This window comes from Myxocyprinus asiaticus, chromosome 11 (assembly GCF_019703515.2).
Source record: "Myxocyprinus asiaticus isolate MX2 ecotype Aquarium Trade chromosome 11, UBuf_Myxa_2, whole genome shotgun sequence".
Taxonomy (NCBI): domain Eukaryota; kingdom Metazoa; phylum Chordata; class Actinopteri; order Cypriniformes; family Catostomidae; genus Myxocyprinus; species Myxocyprinus asiaticus.
In genome coordinates, this window is record NC_059354.1 from 1,496,727 (window position 1) to 1,517,795 (window position 21,069).

Here is a 21,069-nt window from a genome sequence, read left to right on the forward strand (position 1 = left end):
TTCCAGTGTCCCGTAAAAATTCTCAACAAAACAAACTCCAGCCAGCAGGAGGAATAAGCACGAAGAACAAACAGATTAATCCACAGCTGTTCCAAAGGAGTGTTATTCAGTAGAACAAGCTCCAGCCGCTAGGCGGAACCAATACAAAAAGAAACAAAACCAGCATCCCGGTTCCCCGGAGGCCACATAAAAGTATATACCATGACTTACACAATCCGTTAACTTTATAAAATACATCTTTTGTGTGAGTAGATATTTTGCGGTCATCCGTAGTGTCCCCTCTCAAACTGGCCGGGAAGTTCAATGCAAAAGTAATCTTTCGTCAGTGCAAAAGTTTCTTTAAGGAAAAGTGTTATTCACAAAACAAGCTCCAGCCGCTCAGCGGAGCCAACGCAAAAAGCAAAAAGAAACCAAAATGACGCCCAGCTTCCTCAAAGGCCAGAGTAAGTACGGCGAGTCGACCAACTCACATGAGAAACACCCAATGGTTTACTCACCCATTGATTCAATAAAAAACATTGCCTGATTTACCGTCCTTCGTTTCTATTCTCAGTTTGGCCAGAAACAAAAGAGCAAAAGTGATCTTTCGCTGATGTAAGAGTTTCTTACATTCCTTGAACCGATAGTGTTTCTCTCTTGTCGAACTCGCAAAGTCCGGGAACAAGAAAATATTATGGTTCTTCCAAGAAAGCTTCCCTTTGCTCCTCGCCTGGCGCAACACAAGATCTTTATCGGATGATCTCAGAAGTCTGGTCAGAATCGATCGGGGCCTATCTCCCTCAGCAAATCTGTGAGCTGGGACTCTGTGAGCCCGTTCGATTTCCAGCTTGTGGCCTGTTATGTTGAGCAGACTCGGGAAAAATTAGTCTAGGAATTTCACCATATCTCTGCCCTCCTCATGCTCAGATATTCCAACAATTAAAACGTTATTCCTGCGGCTTCTATTCTCAAGATCTTCAAGCTTTTCAAGGAGATGTTCCAAATCAACTTTGGTCGCAGGCGGATTAGCGGTTAATTCCCTCTCCGAAGATTCCAGAAAATCGATTCGTCTCTCAACATCAGTCACTCTTGTAACTAGCTCAGAGAATTTTATTTCCATCACCGTAATCGATCGACGTATTACAGCGAGATCCTCCGAGTCAGCAAGAATCTTCGTCAACATCACCGACATGTTGGACAACTGACACTGGATCTCCTCTCCTGCCGCACCATCCAAATCAAGTCCCCGGTCTGTAGGCCTGGCGGGGCTTTCATCCTGAACATGTAAGTGTCTTTTAATGTCTCCAGAGCCGAAGGATTTTGACTTCTTTGCCATGTTTTGCATCAAAGAGCAAATGTGTAACTGGGTGTATCAAATTTCACCAGATTATAACATGAAAATAATTAAAAATTTAGCAAAGTGCGCAGAGCTCGTCACTCAAACGTCTGCTTCTTGCATGGCATCATGTGACCCCCCAATTTGATTCCTTTTGTAGGTTAAACAAAAAAAACTGAAATGGTCTTGGAAAATATCTCTACACGAACGATCGTACAGATGTAGGTATATTTGCTCCAGCTCGCTAGTAACTGCATGCTGATGTGTTTATGTTGACTGATTTTAAACAGAATTTGCACTGTTGAAGAACACAGTTTTTAATGTTTAGCCTCAAAACTTTAACATTAGACATGATATAGCTGCCCATAAAGGGCTGTTTACATGGAGCAAACACCACCAACAAGATTTATGTTAATAATGCATAGCTCAGACAGCTTTGCAGATCAAATAACTTGTTATAATTTGTTTGGAAGAATTAAACTAAGTGCTTTATCAAAAATATGAGCTATGCATTTCTGCTTTTAAACCCACCAGATTGCCTTTCTCTTTAAACTTCTATTGTAAGTACATTATTGTAAACATAATTGTGTATTTGTACCAACTCAACACCAACTGTTGTAATTGACAGAATTTGTGAAAAAATTATAGATCTTAACTTTTGTTGAACCCAGAATATTCCTTTAATAAGGTAATCTGTGATAAATTGAAAAGGTTATTTGGTGCTGAGATCTGTTAAAAGGTGCGTGTATGTGTAAATGTTGAGGTGTGTTTGGTTAAATATGAACCTAGCTCTTGTTTCTACCCCCAGGTCCAGTTACTTACCCAGTCACACAGTGCTAAAGTAAGCAGAACCCGCACTTAGCCCTTTTCCACCAAAATGGCGATGGCTTGCGTGCCTAGCCTGTGCCCTGCTGGTTCACGGCCGGGGCAATCTGGAGCCTTTGGTAAACAGGTGTCATGACACCTGCCGAGCTCTTCCACAGACTTCAGAACCGAACTGTGACGTAATGGGTTACGCGACTACCTGCACATAAACAAACATGGCACGTCACAACAGTGTTTGTGTACAGCTTTTATTCTTGTTTTTGAGGACATATTTAAATATACAGAGTAATGCAATCCACCATTATTACATTGCTTAACAAGTTTGTCAGAAATGACATCTACGCTAAAGATGACAGGTAATTACATTATTTTGTATGAACTATGGCTTAACTTGCTAAATTCTGTAAACTGTAACAATGGAATCATTATTAACATTTGTGTAGCAGATGGTTATATTTAGAGTTTTGCGATAGCATATAATATTGTTTAGTCTTGATTGAGAATCCCTACATTTACTTAACAGATACCGCGATCTTCCGAAGTTAGTGAGTAGCTGGTCAAAAATGCACTTACTGAACAAAACAATGCACAAAATAAGAGGACAACAGTGTAAGGAAAGCTAACAAAGTTGGCAAATATAATAACTTACTGAGATCAGCAGCAGAGAACACCAGCAATTCTGTGTTCATTTCGAGCATGACAGGACTAGCTGAATTTAATGTCCCGGTTAGATAGTAGGCTGGACGGTGTCCGAGTCCAAAACATTGTTGCTTTGTCAAACTGTCGCTTTTGTTTAGGTCATTCTTATGATTCCTGCACTCCCTTGAGTGTTTTTCAATTTGTTTATTAATTGGTCAATTGTCTGATTGAAGCCAGTGTTGTGGATCAACTTGGGATCACGTTCAACACAGTAAACCACCAGATTCTACTGTCAACCCTCACGACAAAGAGCATCACAGGAACCGTGCGTCTTACATCACAGGTAGGTCTTTCAGGGTGTCTTGGAGGGGAGAGGTGTCAAAAGCTATGTTCAGACTGCAGCCCAAATCTGATTTTTTTGCTCATATGTGACTCATATCTGCTACAAAACACATGGAATCTGATCTTTTCGATTCTGATTTGGGCCACTTCCATATGTGGTCCTAAATCAGATACAGGTCTGATTTTTTGCAATGTGACCTCAGACTAAACAGTCATATTGGAATTCATGTGACTTTAACGTCACTCTCGACATTCGTCACAATGCTGTGCTGGCGGGAGTCACTCCAAAGATTTTACATACCGGTAGTTCTTTGGTCACTCTGTAAATATGGAAGACAGTTGCGAGCGTAGTCAGTGGAGGGACAGTGAGGTGTTAGAACTCTTAAGTATTTGGGGTGACAGCAAAACTTAAGGGGTCGTATCGTAACCAGTCTGTGTTTGAGAGCATAGCAAAAATGTTGCTCTCTTTCTCATCCTCCATATCACCTGCTCACGAATTTGCTGGCTTCCACTGCACATCCACTTATAAATGAACGCGCAAACGCTGACTTCAGTGGCCTCAATGCTTACTTCCATATGACAGTGTGCTGCGTGTGATGTCTTTGTTATTGTATAGCCCCACACCCCACTATCTAAACTCACTACAGACTTATATTCCCTCCAGAAACCTGCATTCTGCAGGTGAACGGCACCGCGTGGTGCCATCTCGTAGAGGCACAAAATCACTGTACATTCGTATTTTTTTTTTTTTTTTAAACAAACTTTCCTTGCTATGTGTACTGCTATAAGCTATGTGAGACTTGTATTACAGCACTTGTTATACTGTTGCCCCTTTTGCTGCATGAATCACTTCTATTGTTCTCATTTGTAAGTTACTTTGGATAAAAGTGTTTGCTAAATGAATAAATGTAAATAATAGACATATATTCTTAAATTACTTTATTAAATAAGAAAATAATTGTTTGCAAACAATGGAAAGGTCAGTTGGTCTAAAGATAATGTGTAACCACACAAAGTACCCGGGTTCAATTCCCTAGTACACATCTGTCAAGTTAAATTGATATAATGATATCCTTTACTTTTCAAAGGTTCATAGCATGACAGTGTTTTACCTTTATGATTACCCATGACACTGCCAAAAGATGATCTAAGTGAAAGTGCAATCAGAAGTCCAATTTTGTTTTGTGTGGAGAACAATGGAGTGAGTGCACTATGGAGGATGACCACATATTCCAGTTTTTAGGACAGCTTTCTTCCCCTGCTCAAGCGCAGGAAAGACATGGGCCATGTCGCAAAAAGTAAAGCAAAGAGAAAAAGGTGAGAGGTTTACCATTATATGCTTAGGGGTTGTAACTCTCTCTAGTCTTCTTAAAGGAATAGTTCACCCAAAAATGAAAATTTGCTGATAATTTACTCACCCTCAGGCCACCCAAGATGTATCTGAGTTTTTTCCTTCATCAAAACAGAATTCAAGACTTTTAGGATTTCATTTCAGGCCTCCTTTAAACAATGCAAGTGAATGTCCTCCATTTTTTGACGGTCCAAAATGTATATTTAAGGTGCATCAAAATCCACACAACTCCAGTTGACAAATAAAGGTCTTCTGAACCCAAACGTTTGATTATTTTTAGAAACAAAACAATACTTATATACTTTTTAACTACAAATGTTCACTTCCGTACATCTGTGAAGTGCGCTCATGAGAGGGATGACGTAAGCTCATTGGTAAGGTCACGCAGAGGAGTCAGGAAGCGTTGTTTACATTGTTTTTTTTTTTGTATTATTGTTTGAAATTATTTTTTATTTTATATTGTTTTGAAATTGTTTTGGACTGTTTTGGCACAAGTTTCTCTTGTAAACAATGACGTGCTTCCTGACTCCTCCACGTGATGCGTGACTTTACTAATGAGCTTACGTCATCCCTCTCATGAGCGCACGTTACAGAGATGTATGGAAGCGAACATTTGTAGTTAAAAAGTATATAAGTATTGTTTTGTTTTTAAAAATAATCAATCGTTTGCATTCAGGAGAAATTTATTTGTTGACTGGAGTCATGTGGATTATTTTGATGCACCCTAAATATGCATTTTGGACTGTCAAAAAATGGAGGACATTCACTTGCATTGTTTAGAGGCGGCGGCCTGAAATGAAATCCTAAAAGTCTTAAATTCTGTTTTGATGAAGAAAACTCAGATACTGGGGGTAGGGGGGGGGGGAAGAAATAGGAATACCAAATGAATGACCTTTTGTGTAGAATTTCAATAAGAAAAATAAAAATCAACAGTATAAACAATACATCTCAATGCAAACAAAATAACATACATGAACTCAAAACATGACAAAATGCAAAGCAATGAATGTGTGTGTAATGTCCAGCCTATTGAATCCAGTATGAAACAGTTCAGTGATAGAAGGTAGTGAATGATGAGTGATTCAGTGAGTGCTATAGTCTTATCAAATGCTGGTTGAAGTCTTGTGATGATGTAGTGTCCCAAGTGGCAGATATCCTCAAACAAAAATTAATCCTCTTAATCCAGATTATTCCATGCCTCTTAACCAAAGCTCAGGGCAGTATGGAATTAAAGACATGAGAGTAGCAGAAGGCAACTTGTATGCAGTTTGCACATAACACAAAAACATAGATTGAAAAGTCCTTCTACAAAAAAATAAATAAATAAATATACAAACAAACCATTTTAAATAAACAGTCTTAAGTACAATTCAAAATGTGAGCTACAAACAAACACTTCTCACAATAAACTCAAACTTAGACATATCAACATCCAAAATATACATTTCGAGCACAGTTAAAATAAAACAATTTCTTACTTTAAATTGAGCATAAAACAGTCGTTGCTCAACAAGGAGTGTGTTTGAGCACAGCTAACAAGCCATGCTTCCAACTCCACATGCTGTACCACTTCCTCCTTCTTCTTTTAGGTTTTATGGCAGTTGGCATCCAGATTGTTGCATTACTGCCACCTTCTGTTCACCTCTTACCTAGAGTCCAATTATTTAAAGTCGCTTGTCCAGTCCAGTCTTTTTCAGAAAATGATAAAAGACACTTCCTCCCTTGTTTACTGTCTGTACATTCTAGAATACTTTTAATATTGTCCTCTATCCATCCTATTTTCCATAGTTGGATCAACATTACTTGTCTTTCTTGGTTGAATTTCATAAGAATATGCTCAACTGTCTCATATTCCTGGCATTGAGTGCAAAAACCTGTTGGATGTTTTCCCTTGATGTGAAGTGTACCATTAAGATTGCTATGTCCCGTTCTAAGCCTGCTTATTATTACTTGCTTTCTCCGTTTCATTTCTGTATTTCTTGCAATACCCACTCTGCTTTGTATTGAGTATAAATGTCTCCCATTTACTGTATTATCCCATTGTTGTTGCCATTTTTTATTTATTTTCCTCCACACAATGCTTTTTCCTTGTTATTTTGATAACTTAATATTACTCTCAACATTTTCTTTTTTGACTGCTTTTTTTGCATTTCAGTTCTTTTCACCAATTTAAAAGCCCTGTTTCTTTTCCTCACTGCTTCCGTGCACTTATCATCCCACCACGGCATTATCTTTTTCTTTATATTTCCTTTGCTCTTAGGGATAGCTACTATTGCAGCCAACCTTATTCCCTGCTTAATTTTGTTATCTAGATCGTCTATACTCATTTCATTATTATTCTGGTTTATATAAATATTACTTATTTCCTGAAATTTTTCCCAGTTAGCGTTCTCATATTTCCATTTCCCACCCAAGCTTCCTATGGTCAAGGGGATTTCAATGTTTATCTTACACCATATTGAATAATGATCACTTCCTATAGTTCCTTCTTGATATACTGACCAAGTGCATGCTGCTGCCATGCTGTTTGATACAAATGTAAGATCAAGAACTGATTCTTTTCCTGTTTTAACATCTATTCTAGTACCACTACCGTCATTTAAACATACTAAGTTAATCTCATCTAATATTTCTTCGATTACCTGACCATTATTGTCTGTTCTTTCACTTCCCCATAATGAATTGTGCCCATTAAAATCACCACACCAAACAACATTACCATTACTCTGTCCTTCTATTTCCTTTAGTTTCCTTATCTCTAATCTTTTGCATGGATTATAATAATTTATGATTACCAACTCTTTTCTTTTAGCCCACACTTTTACTACCACATACTCTTGTTCACTACCAGTACCTATTACTCTATATGATATTCCTTGTTTTATAAAAGTGGCACATCCTCCTCCTACTCCTCCCACCTTTCTGTCTCGTCTTACTGCCACATAACCATATAATACATAATCTAAGTTTGGCTTTAGCCAGGTCTCTTGAATACACACTACATCTGGTTTTTCTTTTCTATTTACAATAAATTGTTTAAAATCTTGTCCATTTGCAGTCAGGCTTCTCGCATTCCACTGTAATATTAACACTATTAATATTAACACCCTACACATGCAGACTCTTGGCTTGACCGCATTCTTAGCTCATCACTTAACTCTTCCCATTTTAATCCTACCATATTCAAATGATGTTCTGCTGCTTTCACAATAATCTGAATCTTTTCCATTTTTGACTTGATCTCATACATTGCATTTATCACACCTCCTATAAAAGTCACCAACTTCTTCTTTTCCATCCATGCTTTCTTCTTATTTTCCAGCTCATTTACCATAATTTGTTCTTCAGTAATTCCTCCTTCCTTATTTTGTTTCCCCTGTCCTACCATATTAACTACCTACCACTGAGTCTTTTTTCTCCAACTTTTACAACCTTAAACACTTTAACTTTCCCAGTGCTCTTCATTTTCTTTGCCTTTTCTGCCTGTGCTTCAGTTTTGCATTCTATTATCAGGTTTCCATCTCCTAATATTCTTGCATACTTTACCTCCCCAACCTGCCCTTTTATGATTTTTGTTAGTTTGATCGGATCAACCTTCTTAACTCCTTCTCCCTCGAACCTAACTACTTCATTCATCAAACCTTCCTCTGTCTTCTCAACTTCTCTTCCTTCATTCTCCGATTCACCTACGCTAGATGAACCTTTTTTCCTTTTTTGACTATTCCCCTTCTTGCCTTTGTCTCCTCTCCTTACCTCAGCCCATTCACTTTCCTTGCTTCCTTTCTCCTCGCTATAATCCATACTGTCACTATCAAATTCTGTCTCCCAATGTTGTCTGGTGTTGCACAGAACCGTGTAACAATACCGTTCCGGACCTATATAGGCCGTCGGTCGATATTCTCACTACAAGTCCTCCACAACACCCAGTCTTACTGTTTTCCTGCTTCAGTAGTAGAAAGTCCACAGTCAGCTAATGTCCTCTCCAACGCACGTCTCTTAAAACTCTCCTTCCTCACACCGACCTAAAGAATACTTCTTCCGTGTGAGAATCACCCAACTCGCCAAAAAACGTCTCCTCGTATGTCCTCTGCGTGCGCTCCTGTACCACTTCCTCTACTTCACAACTCTACTTATACAATAATTTAGGCACTCTATCACCCCTAGCGGTGAGGAAAGACAATAGCAGGCTATTTCACAGCCATGTAACAGGCTTGTGACTGTTATAGTATAGTATGCCACCTGACACAAACACACAGAAAGGTACACATTACCAGACTAGCTAAAAATGATATTTATTGACAAGTAATACATGAAAATAGTATATGATCATTTTGAGTTTTAATGAGCTAGTAATCTATTTCCCTTACAAAAAAGGCATATAGAAAAACAAATGTTAGCTACTAGCCTATACTAGTTAAACCATCATCATAAAATCATGAAGTCATAAAATAACTAAGCATACACATTTTTTATTAACTTTTATCAACAGTTGAGCATGGTTAGTACAGTGCAAAGAATCCGGGCGAGAACAGTTTGTAATGGTGCCATGCTGAACCATGTTCAAGTGGAAATGCTGCCGGAACTGCTCCTCAGTATGCTCAGAACCGTTCGGCCCAATGGTGGAAAAGCAGCTAATGACAATAATGTGATAGTTTTATATTGTATCCTTTTTTATTTGATTGTTATTTGCAATGCTTCATGTGATTTTAGTTCATTCTCTCATAAAAGATGTGAAGTCCCCACCATGGATCTTCTCCGATTTCCATGTACTTTTTACTTGACGATTGTAATGTTATGGTTCATTTAAGAGCTGGTTGGCTTGGATTTTTTTGAAATTCTAGATTTTTAGGTGTCGTCAATAGGCAGGTCGATTTGACACTTAATTAGTGGGTCTACTACAAATGGTGTGGGACGAGTTAGGTGCCGAAGTTTGTACGGAATAATAATACTAATAACTAGATAGGTACATTTCCTGAAGAAAACGTGTTCCTGTAGCTCAACTAAGAAAAGCATGGTGCTAGCAATGCCATGGGTTCAACATCATGGGTTTGATTCCCGGGGAATACACAAACAGATCAAATGTATATCTTGAATACACTAAGTTGCTTTGTAAAAGTGTCTGCCAAAATGTATAACTATATCTACTGGGCAGGGAGGAGAACATTTAGTAAAATAAATAAATAAATAAATAAAAAAACACTTAAAGGATTAGTTCACCCAAAACTAATTTCTTTCTTCTGCTGAACACAAATGAAGATTTTTAGAAGAATATTTCAGCTCTGTGAAAGTGAATGGGTGCCAAATTTTTGAAGCTCCAAAAAGCACATAAAGGCATCATAAAAGTAATCCAAATGACTCCAGTGGACTAATTAATGTCTTCTGACATGAAACGCTAGGTGTGTGTAAGGAATAGATCAATATTTAATACTTTTTACTAAAAATGCTAGCTTCCGGCCAGCTGTTGTTTGCACATTGACAAAGGTGTTCAAACTGCCTCTCGCGTGACATAAGCGTGTAAGCCTAAGCGTGGAAGTGCAGTGTTGTTTACAAGAAAGGAACATATCCATCTTGTAACAGTCAACAAGGAGAGCTGTTTGAATTGGTTTGAATGTAAGTGAATGGAGGAGATGCCTCAGACCGAGCTCTTTGCTCAGACTGCTCCATAAACTGCTTTTGTGTGGAAACAGTATCGTGGTCCATAGGAACATCTGCTAATAAGGGATCTAACTATGAATATATATGCAGAGGAGGCTTTCGCGCTTACATCACGCAAGAGGCAGTTTGAACTCCACTCTCGTTAATGAGCTAGTCGGAAGAAAACATTTTTAGTAAAATAAAGTTTTAAATATTGATCTATTTCTTTAACACACCTAGCATTTCGCTTTAGAAGACATTAATTAATCCACTGGAGTCTTATGGATTACTTTTATGATGGCTATATGTGCTTTTTGGGCTTAAAAAATTAAGCACCCATTCACTTGATTTTCACTTGAAAATCTTTGTTTGTGTTCTGCAGAAGAAAGAAAGTCATACACATCTGTGATGGCATGAGGGTGAAAAAATGATGGAAGAAATTTAATCTTTGGGTGAAATATTCCTTTAATATATGACTGGTATATCAAATTAAAACTTCCTTCTGCTCAGCAAAACTTCACAAATGATGCTGCAAAAATGTATCTTGCTAATGCAAACACCAGAAATCGTCAAGCTTGATGTGTTATACCATGTGGGAACTCAGTATGTTATTTATGGAAGGGAAGGGGCTGCCTAAAGGCATGTCCTATAGTGAGATGGGTATGTGGGTACCCCCTTTTAAATAATGGTATTGGCCATTTAAGCTATAACCATTATTAGCAGGTGCATAAATAGTAGAATGGTGCCCTTTTCTGTTCCATCATGACAATGTGAACTCCACTTTCAACTAAACACTTGAAACAAATTTAAGCCAGATTTTATACCTAGTGTGGCTATGCAGACGATGATTTGTTTAAGACCACATCCACACTAATGTTTTCCTCATCTAAGACTTTTGTAGACATTCTCCATAACTGCATACTTTGGAAAATGATGACGTTAAGACACTGAAAATGGAGGTTTCAAACTTAAACGGGTTAGTGTGGACATGGCCTTAGTCCTCCTTGGTAACAATGTTAATGCATGCTGAAGGTTCAAAGAATCATTGTTCTCTGGTGTGTGAAGTAACATAATTTCACTATTGACCTGTTTGATTAACTTCATACTGTTTGGCCTGGTGTGTGTTTTTGTGTGTCTACTATACTACTAAACTGTTATACTGATATCTTACAAAACTACACTCATCAACACTTGACAAGATGTGAAGTATTTGTGTTTTTCATGTTCATCTGGACAGAAGCGCTCAGCTCCAAGACTGCTTGTCTGGCCTGTGCTTGTAATTCCCTGGTGGTTGTCCCAAGACTGATGATGTGTCTCAATGTAGTTTGTGTGTGTTTTCCAGGTTCCCCTCAGTGCAAGTATGTCTCAAGTGCGTCTCCACTCCTCTAATCCAAACCTATGTGCGGAGCTGGCTGATTTTCAAACCCCTGTCATGCGTCTGACTGACAGTATCAACAGCGCAAGTGACTACATCAAACTGCAAGAAGATTTCTGCATCGTTGCACAAAAAGGTAATCAAAACATTCATGTAATCAGTAACATACCACAAAACATTGATACACAGCGGTTCTTGAGTGAAAGTGATCCAGGTTCTAACCCAGAGAGTTAATGCTGGGCACCACTGACTACCTCACTATATGATAGGCCTACTGTATACATTGCCATACCTATATCACAAAGGTAAACACACAAAAAATAAAATTGGTGATTCTTAGCTTAGTATGAAATCTCACTTACATACAATCAGATTAATGCTGCCGGTTTAACATGTTAATTCAGTGCAATTAAAAAAAGAAAAAGAAAAAAGAATGTGTTCAGGAATTAACACAATTAACTGTGCCCCCTAACATACACAGATTCTGTAATAAGGAATTTTCTTTTCTTTTTTACTACAAGTTTTTTGCGAGTCACAGTCAGTATGGGGCAGTCAGCGCAACTCCCATCTAAATCCTTTTTTTTTTATTGAGGAATCAGACAAAAAAAGTAATTGCTACAGAACTCCCTGGATTCCAATTTAAAGACAAAAAACAAAACAACAACAACAACAAAAACGATGAAATATACTGTACAAAGTACAAAATACACAAAACCAATAGAACAAAACAAAGTGCTATGCAATTGCTCAACTTACACTATCAAGATAGTGGAGAAGGGGAAGCCAGATCTTATTGAAATGCTCCAATTTGTTTAATAAAAGGGAAACATGTTTTTTTTCCAGATGTAAAAGCTTTACAATTTCTTCCATAATTTAATGGATGGGAACTCTGACTTTTTCCAAGTTTCTTTGCCACAATAAGAGCATAAGAAAGAAGCTGTTGTTGGTATTTTTTAAGTCAGGGAAGTTTATCAGAAACCCCAAACACCACCAAACATGATTCGGGTGCTAATACGATACGTAACATGTCTGATAGATTATGAAAAATATTAGTCCAAAATGGAGTTAACTTAGGGAAAACAACAACACTTTGAAGGAGAGTGGCTTCCAATCTGACACTTATCACACAAGGGGGACACATCAGGAAAAAATTTTGTGTAGCTTTATTTTTGCATAGTGAAGTCAATGAATGAGGCAGAGCCTTGCGTTAACAGATGTCACGCAATTGTGGACTTGTTCAAGTTTGTATATAAAGTCTTTTATTTTGAAGTTTAGTTTTGGGTCTTGTCTTGTTCGCTGTGCTCCCCTTGATTGCTCCCAGGTGTCTTGTTAATTAGTCTTGTTACCTAGTTAATCCTTGTGTATTTAAAGCCCTCTTGTTCTCCTTGTCATGGTTGAGTATTGTTAATGTGTAACATTGATTCCATAGTCCTTCATAGTCTTAATTCATTTTTCTTGTTTTGTATCATTGTCTTGATTTGTTTTATTAAACTGGACTTGGGTTCTTTTTATCTTCTATCGTCGTCTAACTTTGTTTCTGCCTCCAGCGTTACAGAATACTCAACCCTATATGAACCCAGCAGTTGCTCTTATGCGTATCCGTCAGGTAAATCGTCCCATTGAAGATTATGTGGTGGATTTCTGTGAGCTGTGTCGGCTGGTGGACTTTAATGAGATTTCACTAAAGGACTTTTTCCATGGTAGCTTGGATGAACCCCTATATTCTCTATTGCCTGGAGGCATAATAGGTTTGACTCTGGAAGAGTATGTTGAATTTGCCCTTTTATCAAGTGGTTCATCTTTCACTGTAGGAGTGGCAGATGAGATACTCGACACTCCTCCAGTGTCCACCGCCACGTCTGAGTCCCCCATCATGGCCGCCACGTCTGAGTCCCCCATCATGGCCGCCACGTCTGAGTCCCCCATCATGGCCGCCACGTCATCCACGGACCAAGAGCCAGCGCCCACGTCTGCCACGGCCCACGAGCGAGCACCCACGTCTGCCACGGTCCACGAGCGAGTACCCGAAGCCTCGTTCCTCCCAGGGCCAGTGCCCGAAACCTCGTTCCTCCCAGGGCCAGTGCCCGAAACCTCGTCCGTCCCAGGGTCAGCGCCCGAGCCCCCGGCTGCCTTGACCTCACTGCCCGAGCCCCCGACCGCCTTGACCTCACTGCCCGAACCCCCTGAGCCTCCAATGGCTCCATCCTCTGAGTCTCCACCTCCAGTTGCTGAGTGTCCAGCAGCTCCGCCCTCCAACGTTACAACAGAACACTTGTGTATGTTCTCTAATGCATCATCCCAGAGCTCGTCACCAATCTCCTCCCCCAATCCTGCTCCCAGAGTGTTTTTATGCCATCCATAGAAGGTGATGTATTAAGTAACAGTGAGTTATAGAGTAGAGATAACAGGTGTCTGACCCTACCTCCTAGCCACAGGAGCTCATCAAGCTTTGCAGGTTTCGCTTCAAGACTAGGCAAGTGTTTTCTCACATTAGCCTTTTACACGCTACATTTACTCCGTTGCATTTACTTGAGTAACTTTTTTAAAAAAAAAAAAATTACTTTTAGAGTAGGTTTAAGTAAATTTCTAATGAGATTTTTTCTGTTTTGTTTTTTTTACTTCTTTACAATGGGTGGCGTTCCTGTCATTACATTACTGGGTTTAATTTTAATTAATTTATAATTTATTGACAGATTGTTGAATTGGACTTTTAGGACAGCGAAAGTTCACACAGCTGCACGCGCTGTCACAGACTGTCACTCAAGTCATCAGTGCTGCAGCATCAAACTCTTCAAAGTGAAACGCTTTCTTCGCTCTGCACAGTAAAAAAAAAAAAAAAAGAATAGTTTCGTCATGCAATTTAACACAAAGACAAGCTGATATTTCAAGATTAAAATCACAGCTCCAACTTAAGGCAGCACTCTGAGGTAAGTTTTGGCTCTAATGCTAATGCGGGCTTTTCTGTGTAATGAGATAAAAACTGATGTCATAATAGCCCAGTTATAAGTGTACATTTTTAAATCAGTGTAGCAATATATCAGTGCGCTTTCTCCTGCGTCCCGCATGTCATGAGCAGTATTTATGCATTTACCCCGCACCCTCGGGGGGGTACTGGAAACTATCGCAGCTACTTCAGGGGGATTAACTGTATAAATTCATGTAAACATCCAAGTTAAGTGTAAATCACTGCCATTACGTGATCGACAACTGGAGCGCGAACAGACAGCATTTCTGCGCATGCACAGCGAGGTGTGCGGGGAGCGCGCATGTGAGGTGTGTGGTTGCAAGGCAATTGTATGGCTAAGAGAGACTGGCTGTGTCCACAATCGTTCACTCATTCACTATTTCCTATATAGTGAATGGCAGATAGTGCACTATATCTCAGCAGTAAGTGAACGAAATGAGTGAATTCGGACACTGACGTATACACGAGTGTCAGAGCTCTGGGGCTGTCGCAGAAACAACGTCACACGACATTTTTAAATACTTGGGCCTTACTTGTTGTTCTTATTGTATTAATATATTATTTATAAGTCTTCATTCTTGGTCAATTAGCCATTTTTAATATATACTGTGTGTTAATATAAAGAATAAACACATTTTATCAAATAAAGATTACATTGTAAAATGTATCTGTATGTTTTGTCTCTCTATATGTTATTTTAATCAAGTAATGATTTGTCAAAGTAATTTTCTACATACAGCATGAAATAAAACATTGCAGGAGTGAAGGAAGCAGTAAACTCCCAGCTCATACGTCTTCCCCATGGTGGTTTGTGGGCAATTAACCATTGTCAAGTGTACATCAAATGTACATTCGAAATTTAAAGTGCATTGTGGGTAAGAATGAGTGAACAAAAGTAGGGAACGAGTGGTTCACTCAGAATTCAGACACTCCTACAAAATGGCAGACACCCGAAATGGTGCACTATATAGTGGATAGGGGCGGTTTCAGACACAGCGAGTGTTCTGCGACGGGTTTGTGTCCTACGCACTAGGCTGCGTATATACATTTAAAGAGCAGTGGTACTGCTGTACAGAACTAATGATCTAAATACTTGCAACACTGAAAACTGTAACTACACTGAAATAAGAATCCACAGGACTTTAAAAGCTATGAAATGGTGAAAGAAGGCATTAAAAGCATGATCTTGCTTTGGTTTATATTTCAGCATTATATATTATGTCCTTGTGGTATGTTTTCACTGTAATAATTACTAGAAATGTTTCCAAACCTCTCTTATTGTCAAATTCATCCAGATCTGACAAGAGCCCTTAAAGGAATAGTTCACCCAAAAATTACAATTCTCATTATTTACTCACCCTCTTGCCACCCCAGATGTGTATGACTTTCTTTCATCTGCTGAACTCAAATTAAGATTTTTAGAAGAAGTTCTCAGCTCTGTAGGTCCATACAATGCAAGTGAATGGGTGGCAACATTTTAAAGCTAAACAAAATCACATAAGTCAGCATAAAAGTAATCCATAAGACTCCAGTGGTTAAATCAGTATCTTCAGAAGCGATGTGATAGGTGTGGATGAGAAACGGATCACTTTCACATTCTTGTGTTTTTGATGATTCTCATACTTCTCTGCATATCGCCCCCTGCTGTCTAGCAAAAAAATGACAAATATTGATCTGTTTCTCACCCACACCTATCATATCACTTCTGAAGACATGAATTTAACCATTGGAGTCTTATGGATTACTTTTATGCTGCCGTTATGTGCTTTTTGGAGCATCAGAATTTTGGCCTACAGAGCTAAAATATTATTTTAAAAATCTGAATTTGTGTTTGCAGAAGAAAGGAAGTCATCCATATCTGGGATGGCATGAGGGTGAGTAAATTATGAGAAAATTTTAAAAGTGATAGCTCAGCCATAATTTAATATTCTGTCATAATTTCCCTACCCTCATGATGTTCCAAACCAGTGTGATGCTTTGTATTATGTGGAACACATATGTTAGACAGAATGTTAGGGACTGACAATTCATGTTCAAAATATGGAGGGGAAAAAAAAAAAACACATTCACTGAAAGTAAATAGTGACCAAGGCTAACATTCTGTCTAAAATCTCCTTATTGTGTTGCATGGAAGAAAGTAAGCCATACGGGTTTGGAACAACGTGATGGTGAATGATGACAGAATTTCCATTAATAATAATTTTGTAATACGTGTTAAATGTGTATTTTGTAATGGAATATAGGGGAGTTAATGTCCATTATGTAATTTGTGAAAGTAACGAGTTACTCACTACTTGAGTACTCTTTTAATTGGATACTTTCTTACTCAAGTAATTATTTATGTTAGTACTTCTACTTGAGTACAGTTTTTGTCTGCAACTTGTTCCTATGCAAACCATATTGTACCTCCTAACTGGTTGAAGGAGGCAAAACTCCCATCTAGTCTCCAATGGTGCAAATACCTAAAAATCTCCATTGTGTAAAAACAGAGTGCATAATTGATGGGACAAATGAGGGGTTCCCTCCGATTGGTAAGAGGAAATACAGACTTTATTTTGGATTTTCATTTGATCTGTTTCCAAATGCGGATTATGCTTTGAATTATGAAATTCTGATTCTAAACAGAATTATCTATGTTCGTAGGTGATAAGATGAACGCACCAATGTCACGTGGGATACACTCCTCTCTTTCCATTTAAGTGGAATGTGCAGTAGTATGGTCTAGCCACATTATGATTGTGTGAAGAGCGCAAGCATAGTAATAAAGAGAAAAGTTCAGAAGGGCCATACCACCATCAGTTTTGGATTTACAAAGGTGAGCTTTGCTAATTCTGCGGGCCTTATAGTCCCACAAAAAAAAAGGAACAATAATCGAGTCAAGTGGCTTGAAGAAAATCTTAGTCAGAAAAATGGGGATATTTTGGAAAAGGTAGAGAATTTGAGGAAGAAAGACCATTTTTATTGCATTGACCCTTCCTGCTATGGAAATAGGAAGCAACCTCCAAAACTGGATGTTGTTTTGCAGTTTGGCCACTAGAGTAGGGAAATTGGCTTATATAATTACTGGATATCCTTTGTAACATTTATTTCTAAATAATATTCTAAAGTGTTGAAGAGTTATTTTGAATGGTAAGTTTCATAGATCAGAAAGGTCTCAGAATCAGAATCCATTTTATTGCCAAGTATGCTTACACATACAAGGAATTTGTCTTGGTGACAGGAGCTTCCAGTGTACATCAGTACAAAAACAGCAGCAAGACATAGATAAAAATAAAAAAAATAAAACTAATTATACACATACGTACATACATACACACATACACATGGGTAGTGCAAATCTAATACAATCTGTTATGTACAGTGCAAATACAAATCTGTTATGTACAGTGCAAATGTTTTTTTTTTTTTTTTAGAGGAATGAAATGGCAGAAGAGGTTGGATGTGTTGGTTTAAATATAAGACAGACTAAACTGTGTATGGCACATAGTTATTACTCAATGGGGCAATTTATCTGTTCATAAGATGGATAGCCTGAGGGAAAAAAACTGTTCCTGTGCCAGACGGTTCTGGTGCTCAGAGCTCTGAAGCGTCGGCCAGAAGGCAACAGTTCAAAAAGGTAGTGGGCAGGGTGAGTGGGGTCTAGAGTGATTTTTACAGCCTTTTTCCTCACTCTGGAAGTATATAGTTCTTGAAGGGGGGGCAGGGGGCAACCAATAATCCTCTCAGCAGTCCGAACTGTCCTTTGTAGTCTTCTAATGTCTGATTTCGTAGCTGAACCAAACCAGACAGTTATTGAAGTGCAGAGGACAGACTCAGTGTCTGCTGAGTAAAACTGTATCAGCAGCGCCTGTGGCAGGTTGAATTTCCTCAGCTAGTGAAGGAAGTACAACCTCTGCTGGGCCTTTTTCACAATGGAGTCAATGTGGGTCTCCCACTTCAGGTCCTGTGAGATGGTAGTGCCCAGGAACATGAATGACTCCACTGCTGCCACAGTGCTGTTTAGAATGATGAGGGGAGTCAGTGTTGGGGTGTTTCTCCTAAAGTCCACAATGATCTCCACCGTTTTTGAGCGTGTTCAGCTCAAGGCTGTTTTGACTGCACCAGACAGCCAGCTGTTCAACTTCCCTTCTGTATGCAGACTCATCGTCATCTCGGATGAGGCCGATGACAGGGGTGTTGTCTGCAAACTTCAGGAGCTTGACAGAGGGGGTCCCCTGTCTCACAAGCTGCTGCCTGTCCATCAGAAAGCTGGTAATCCACTGACAGATAGACATGGAAACAGAGAGTTGGTGTAATTTATTCTGGAGTATAGCTGGGATGATGATGTTGAAAGCTGAACTGAAGTCCACAAAAAGGATCCTTGCATATGTCCCTGGTCTGTCCAGATGTTGCAGGATATGATGCTATCCTATGTTGACTGCATCATCCACAGACCTGTTTGCTCGATAAGCAAATTGAAGGGGATCTAGAAAGGGTCCAATGATGTTCTGGCCAACACCAGTCTCTCAAATGATTTCATGACTACAGACGTCAGGGTGACAGGTCTGTAGTCATTAAGTCCTGTGATTTTTGGTTTCTTTGGGACAGGAATAATGATTGAGCATTTGAAGCAGTATGGGACTTCACACTACTCCAGTGATCTATAGAAGATCTGTGTGAAGATGGGGGCCAGCTGGTTAGCACAGGATCGAAAACACACTGGTGAGACGCCATCTGGGCCTGAAGCCTTCCTCATCTTTTGTTTCCGAAAGACGGGCTTGCATCATCTTCACAGATCTTATGTGCAGGTTGAGTAGCAGGTGGGGGGAGGAGGAGGGTTGCAGGAGGTGTTTGTGTGAAGTGAAGTTCAGAGTGGGTGTGGGGTGTGAGATTGGGCCTTTCAAATCTGCAGTAGAACACATTCAGGTTGTCAGCCAGTTGTTGGTTCCCTATAGGGTTGGGGGTAGGAGTCCTGTAATTTGTGAGTTGTTTCATGCCACTCCACACTGATGCAGGGTTGTTAACTGAAAACTTGTTTTTCAGCTTCTCAGAGTATCTTCTTTTAGCCACTCTGATTTCCCTGTTCAGTGTGTTCCTTGCCTGATTGTACAAGACTTTATCCCCACCCCTGTGAGCATCCTCTTTGGCCTGACGAAGCTGCCTGAGCTCTGCTGTAAATCACGGTTTGTCATTGTTGAACTTTAAATAAGTTCTAGTAGGAATGCACATATCCTCACAAAACTGATATATGATGTAACAGTATCTGTGAGCTCATCCAGGTCTGTGGCTGCAGCCTCAAAAACACTCCAATCCGTGCAGTCGAAGCAGGCTTGTAGTTCCCGCTCTGCTTCACTGGTCCATCTCTTTACAGTCCTTACTACTGGCTTGGTTGATTTTAATTTCTGCCTGTAGGTTGGAAGAAGATGAACCAGATGATGATCAGAGAGTCCCAAAGCTGCTCTAGGGACAGAGCGATATGCATTCTTTATTGTTGTGTAACAATGATCGAGTATGTTCCTGTCTCTGGTGGGGCATGTGATGTGCTGTTTGTATTTGGGCAGTTCACGTGTGAGATTTGCTTTGTTAAAATCCCCAAGAATAGTCTCGAAGCTTTACAGGCTTTAGTATACTCTTAGATCAGTTGGTTCTATACTCTGAGAATGTACCAAAATTGGAAATAGTTTTTAAGATGGCCGGTATAGTGGATTGAGGTTTGGTGACATAACAGGATATCGTCCGCGTATAATGAAATTTTATTTAATGCATCCTTTGTGCCATATCAATTTATGTTGGGGTCAGCATGAATGTTTTGTGCAAAGGGCTTGAATTTTTAGCCATTTTTCAAAACTCACCAACGTCATATCGTCTCAAGGCTGCAAACATATAAGGCCTCTCCAGCAGGTAGAAGGCCTTCTCTGCATCAAGAGAAAGAACAACCAAATCATCTGTATTCATTCTATGAGAGTAGATTATATTGAAGAGACTCGAGAAAGAGTGCCTATCTAGTATAAAACCCTTCTGGTCAGGTTGGATAAGTTTACCAATTAAAGAGTAAAATCTACATCTTAGCCAATATTTTTTGGTTGCATGTCAAGAGTGAAATTGGCCTGTAATTGCTTCCACGGTGTCTTTCCCTTTCTTGGGTGTTAATGTTATGATAGCTTCATTTAAGGTGGGAGGTAAGGTTCCAACCGTATTTGCGTGGGTGTACATTTTAAATAGGTAGGGTGAAAGAAGATCACTAAATTCTTTATCAAACTTGCTGGGATATCCATCGAGGCCAGGGGCCTCTCCACGTTTCAATGTTTAATCTTATCTTATATTTCTAGAACTGAAAGTTCTAAAGTTCCTTATTGCTGAGTCATCCCCTAAGGCCCTAGAGGAGTAGAATTCTTCTTTAAAAAAAATCTATGATTAATGTGTTTATGAGATGTTAATAAGTCCCCATTCTCTGTTTTCACTTTATTACTTTTGTGTTGTGTAAATGTGAAAGCCCTAATTATACAATCTGAAAGCATCTGATTGTACTTGTATCTTAGAGAATGTATTTTCTTATGAATCTCTGTGGATAGATACACAGCATTGTCTTTGTTTGAAATTTGTTGTTCCAGCACTGCTAATTCAGCCCATTACCTTTTCTTTCT

At 39.1% G+C, this 21,069-nt stretch overlaps 1 protein-coding gene across 3 annotated transcripts in view; it reads left to right on the top strand.

The window, feature by feature from the left end:
- Nucleotides 1-21,069, top strand: part of osbpl6 (oxysterol binding protein-like 6) — a 367,626-nt gene that overhangs the window by 222,214 nt on the left and 124,343 nt on the right. For all 3 annotated transcript variants that reach the window (XM_051710487.1, XM_051710486.1, XM_051710488.1), the window contains one exon: nt 11,449-11,617. In XM_051710487.1, coding sequence (XP_051566447.1) covers nt 11,449-11,617 — 169 coding nt within the window. The remainder of the gene's footprint in view (nt 1-11,448; nt 11,618-21,069) is intronic.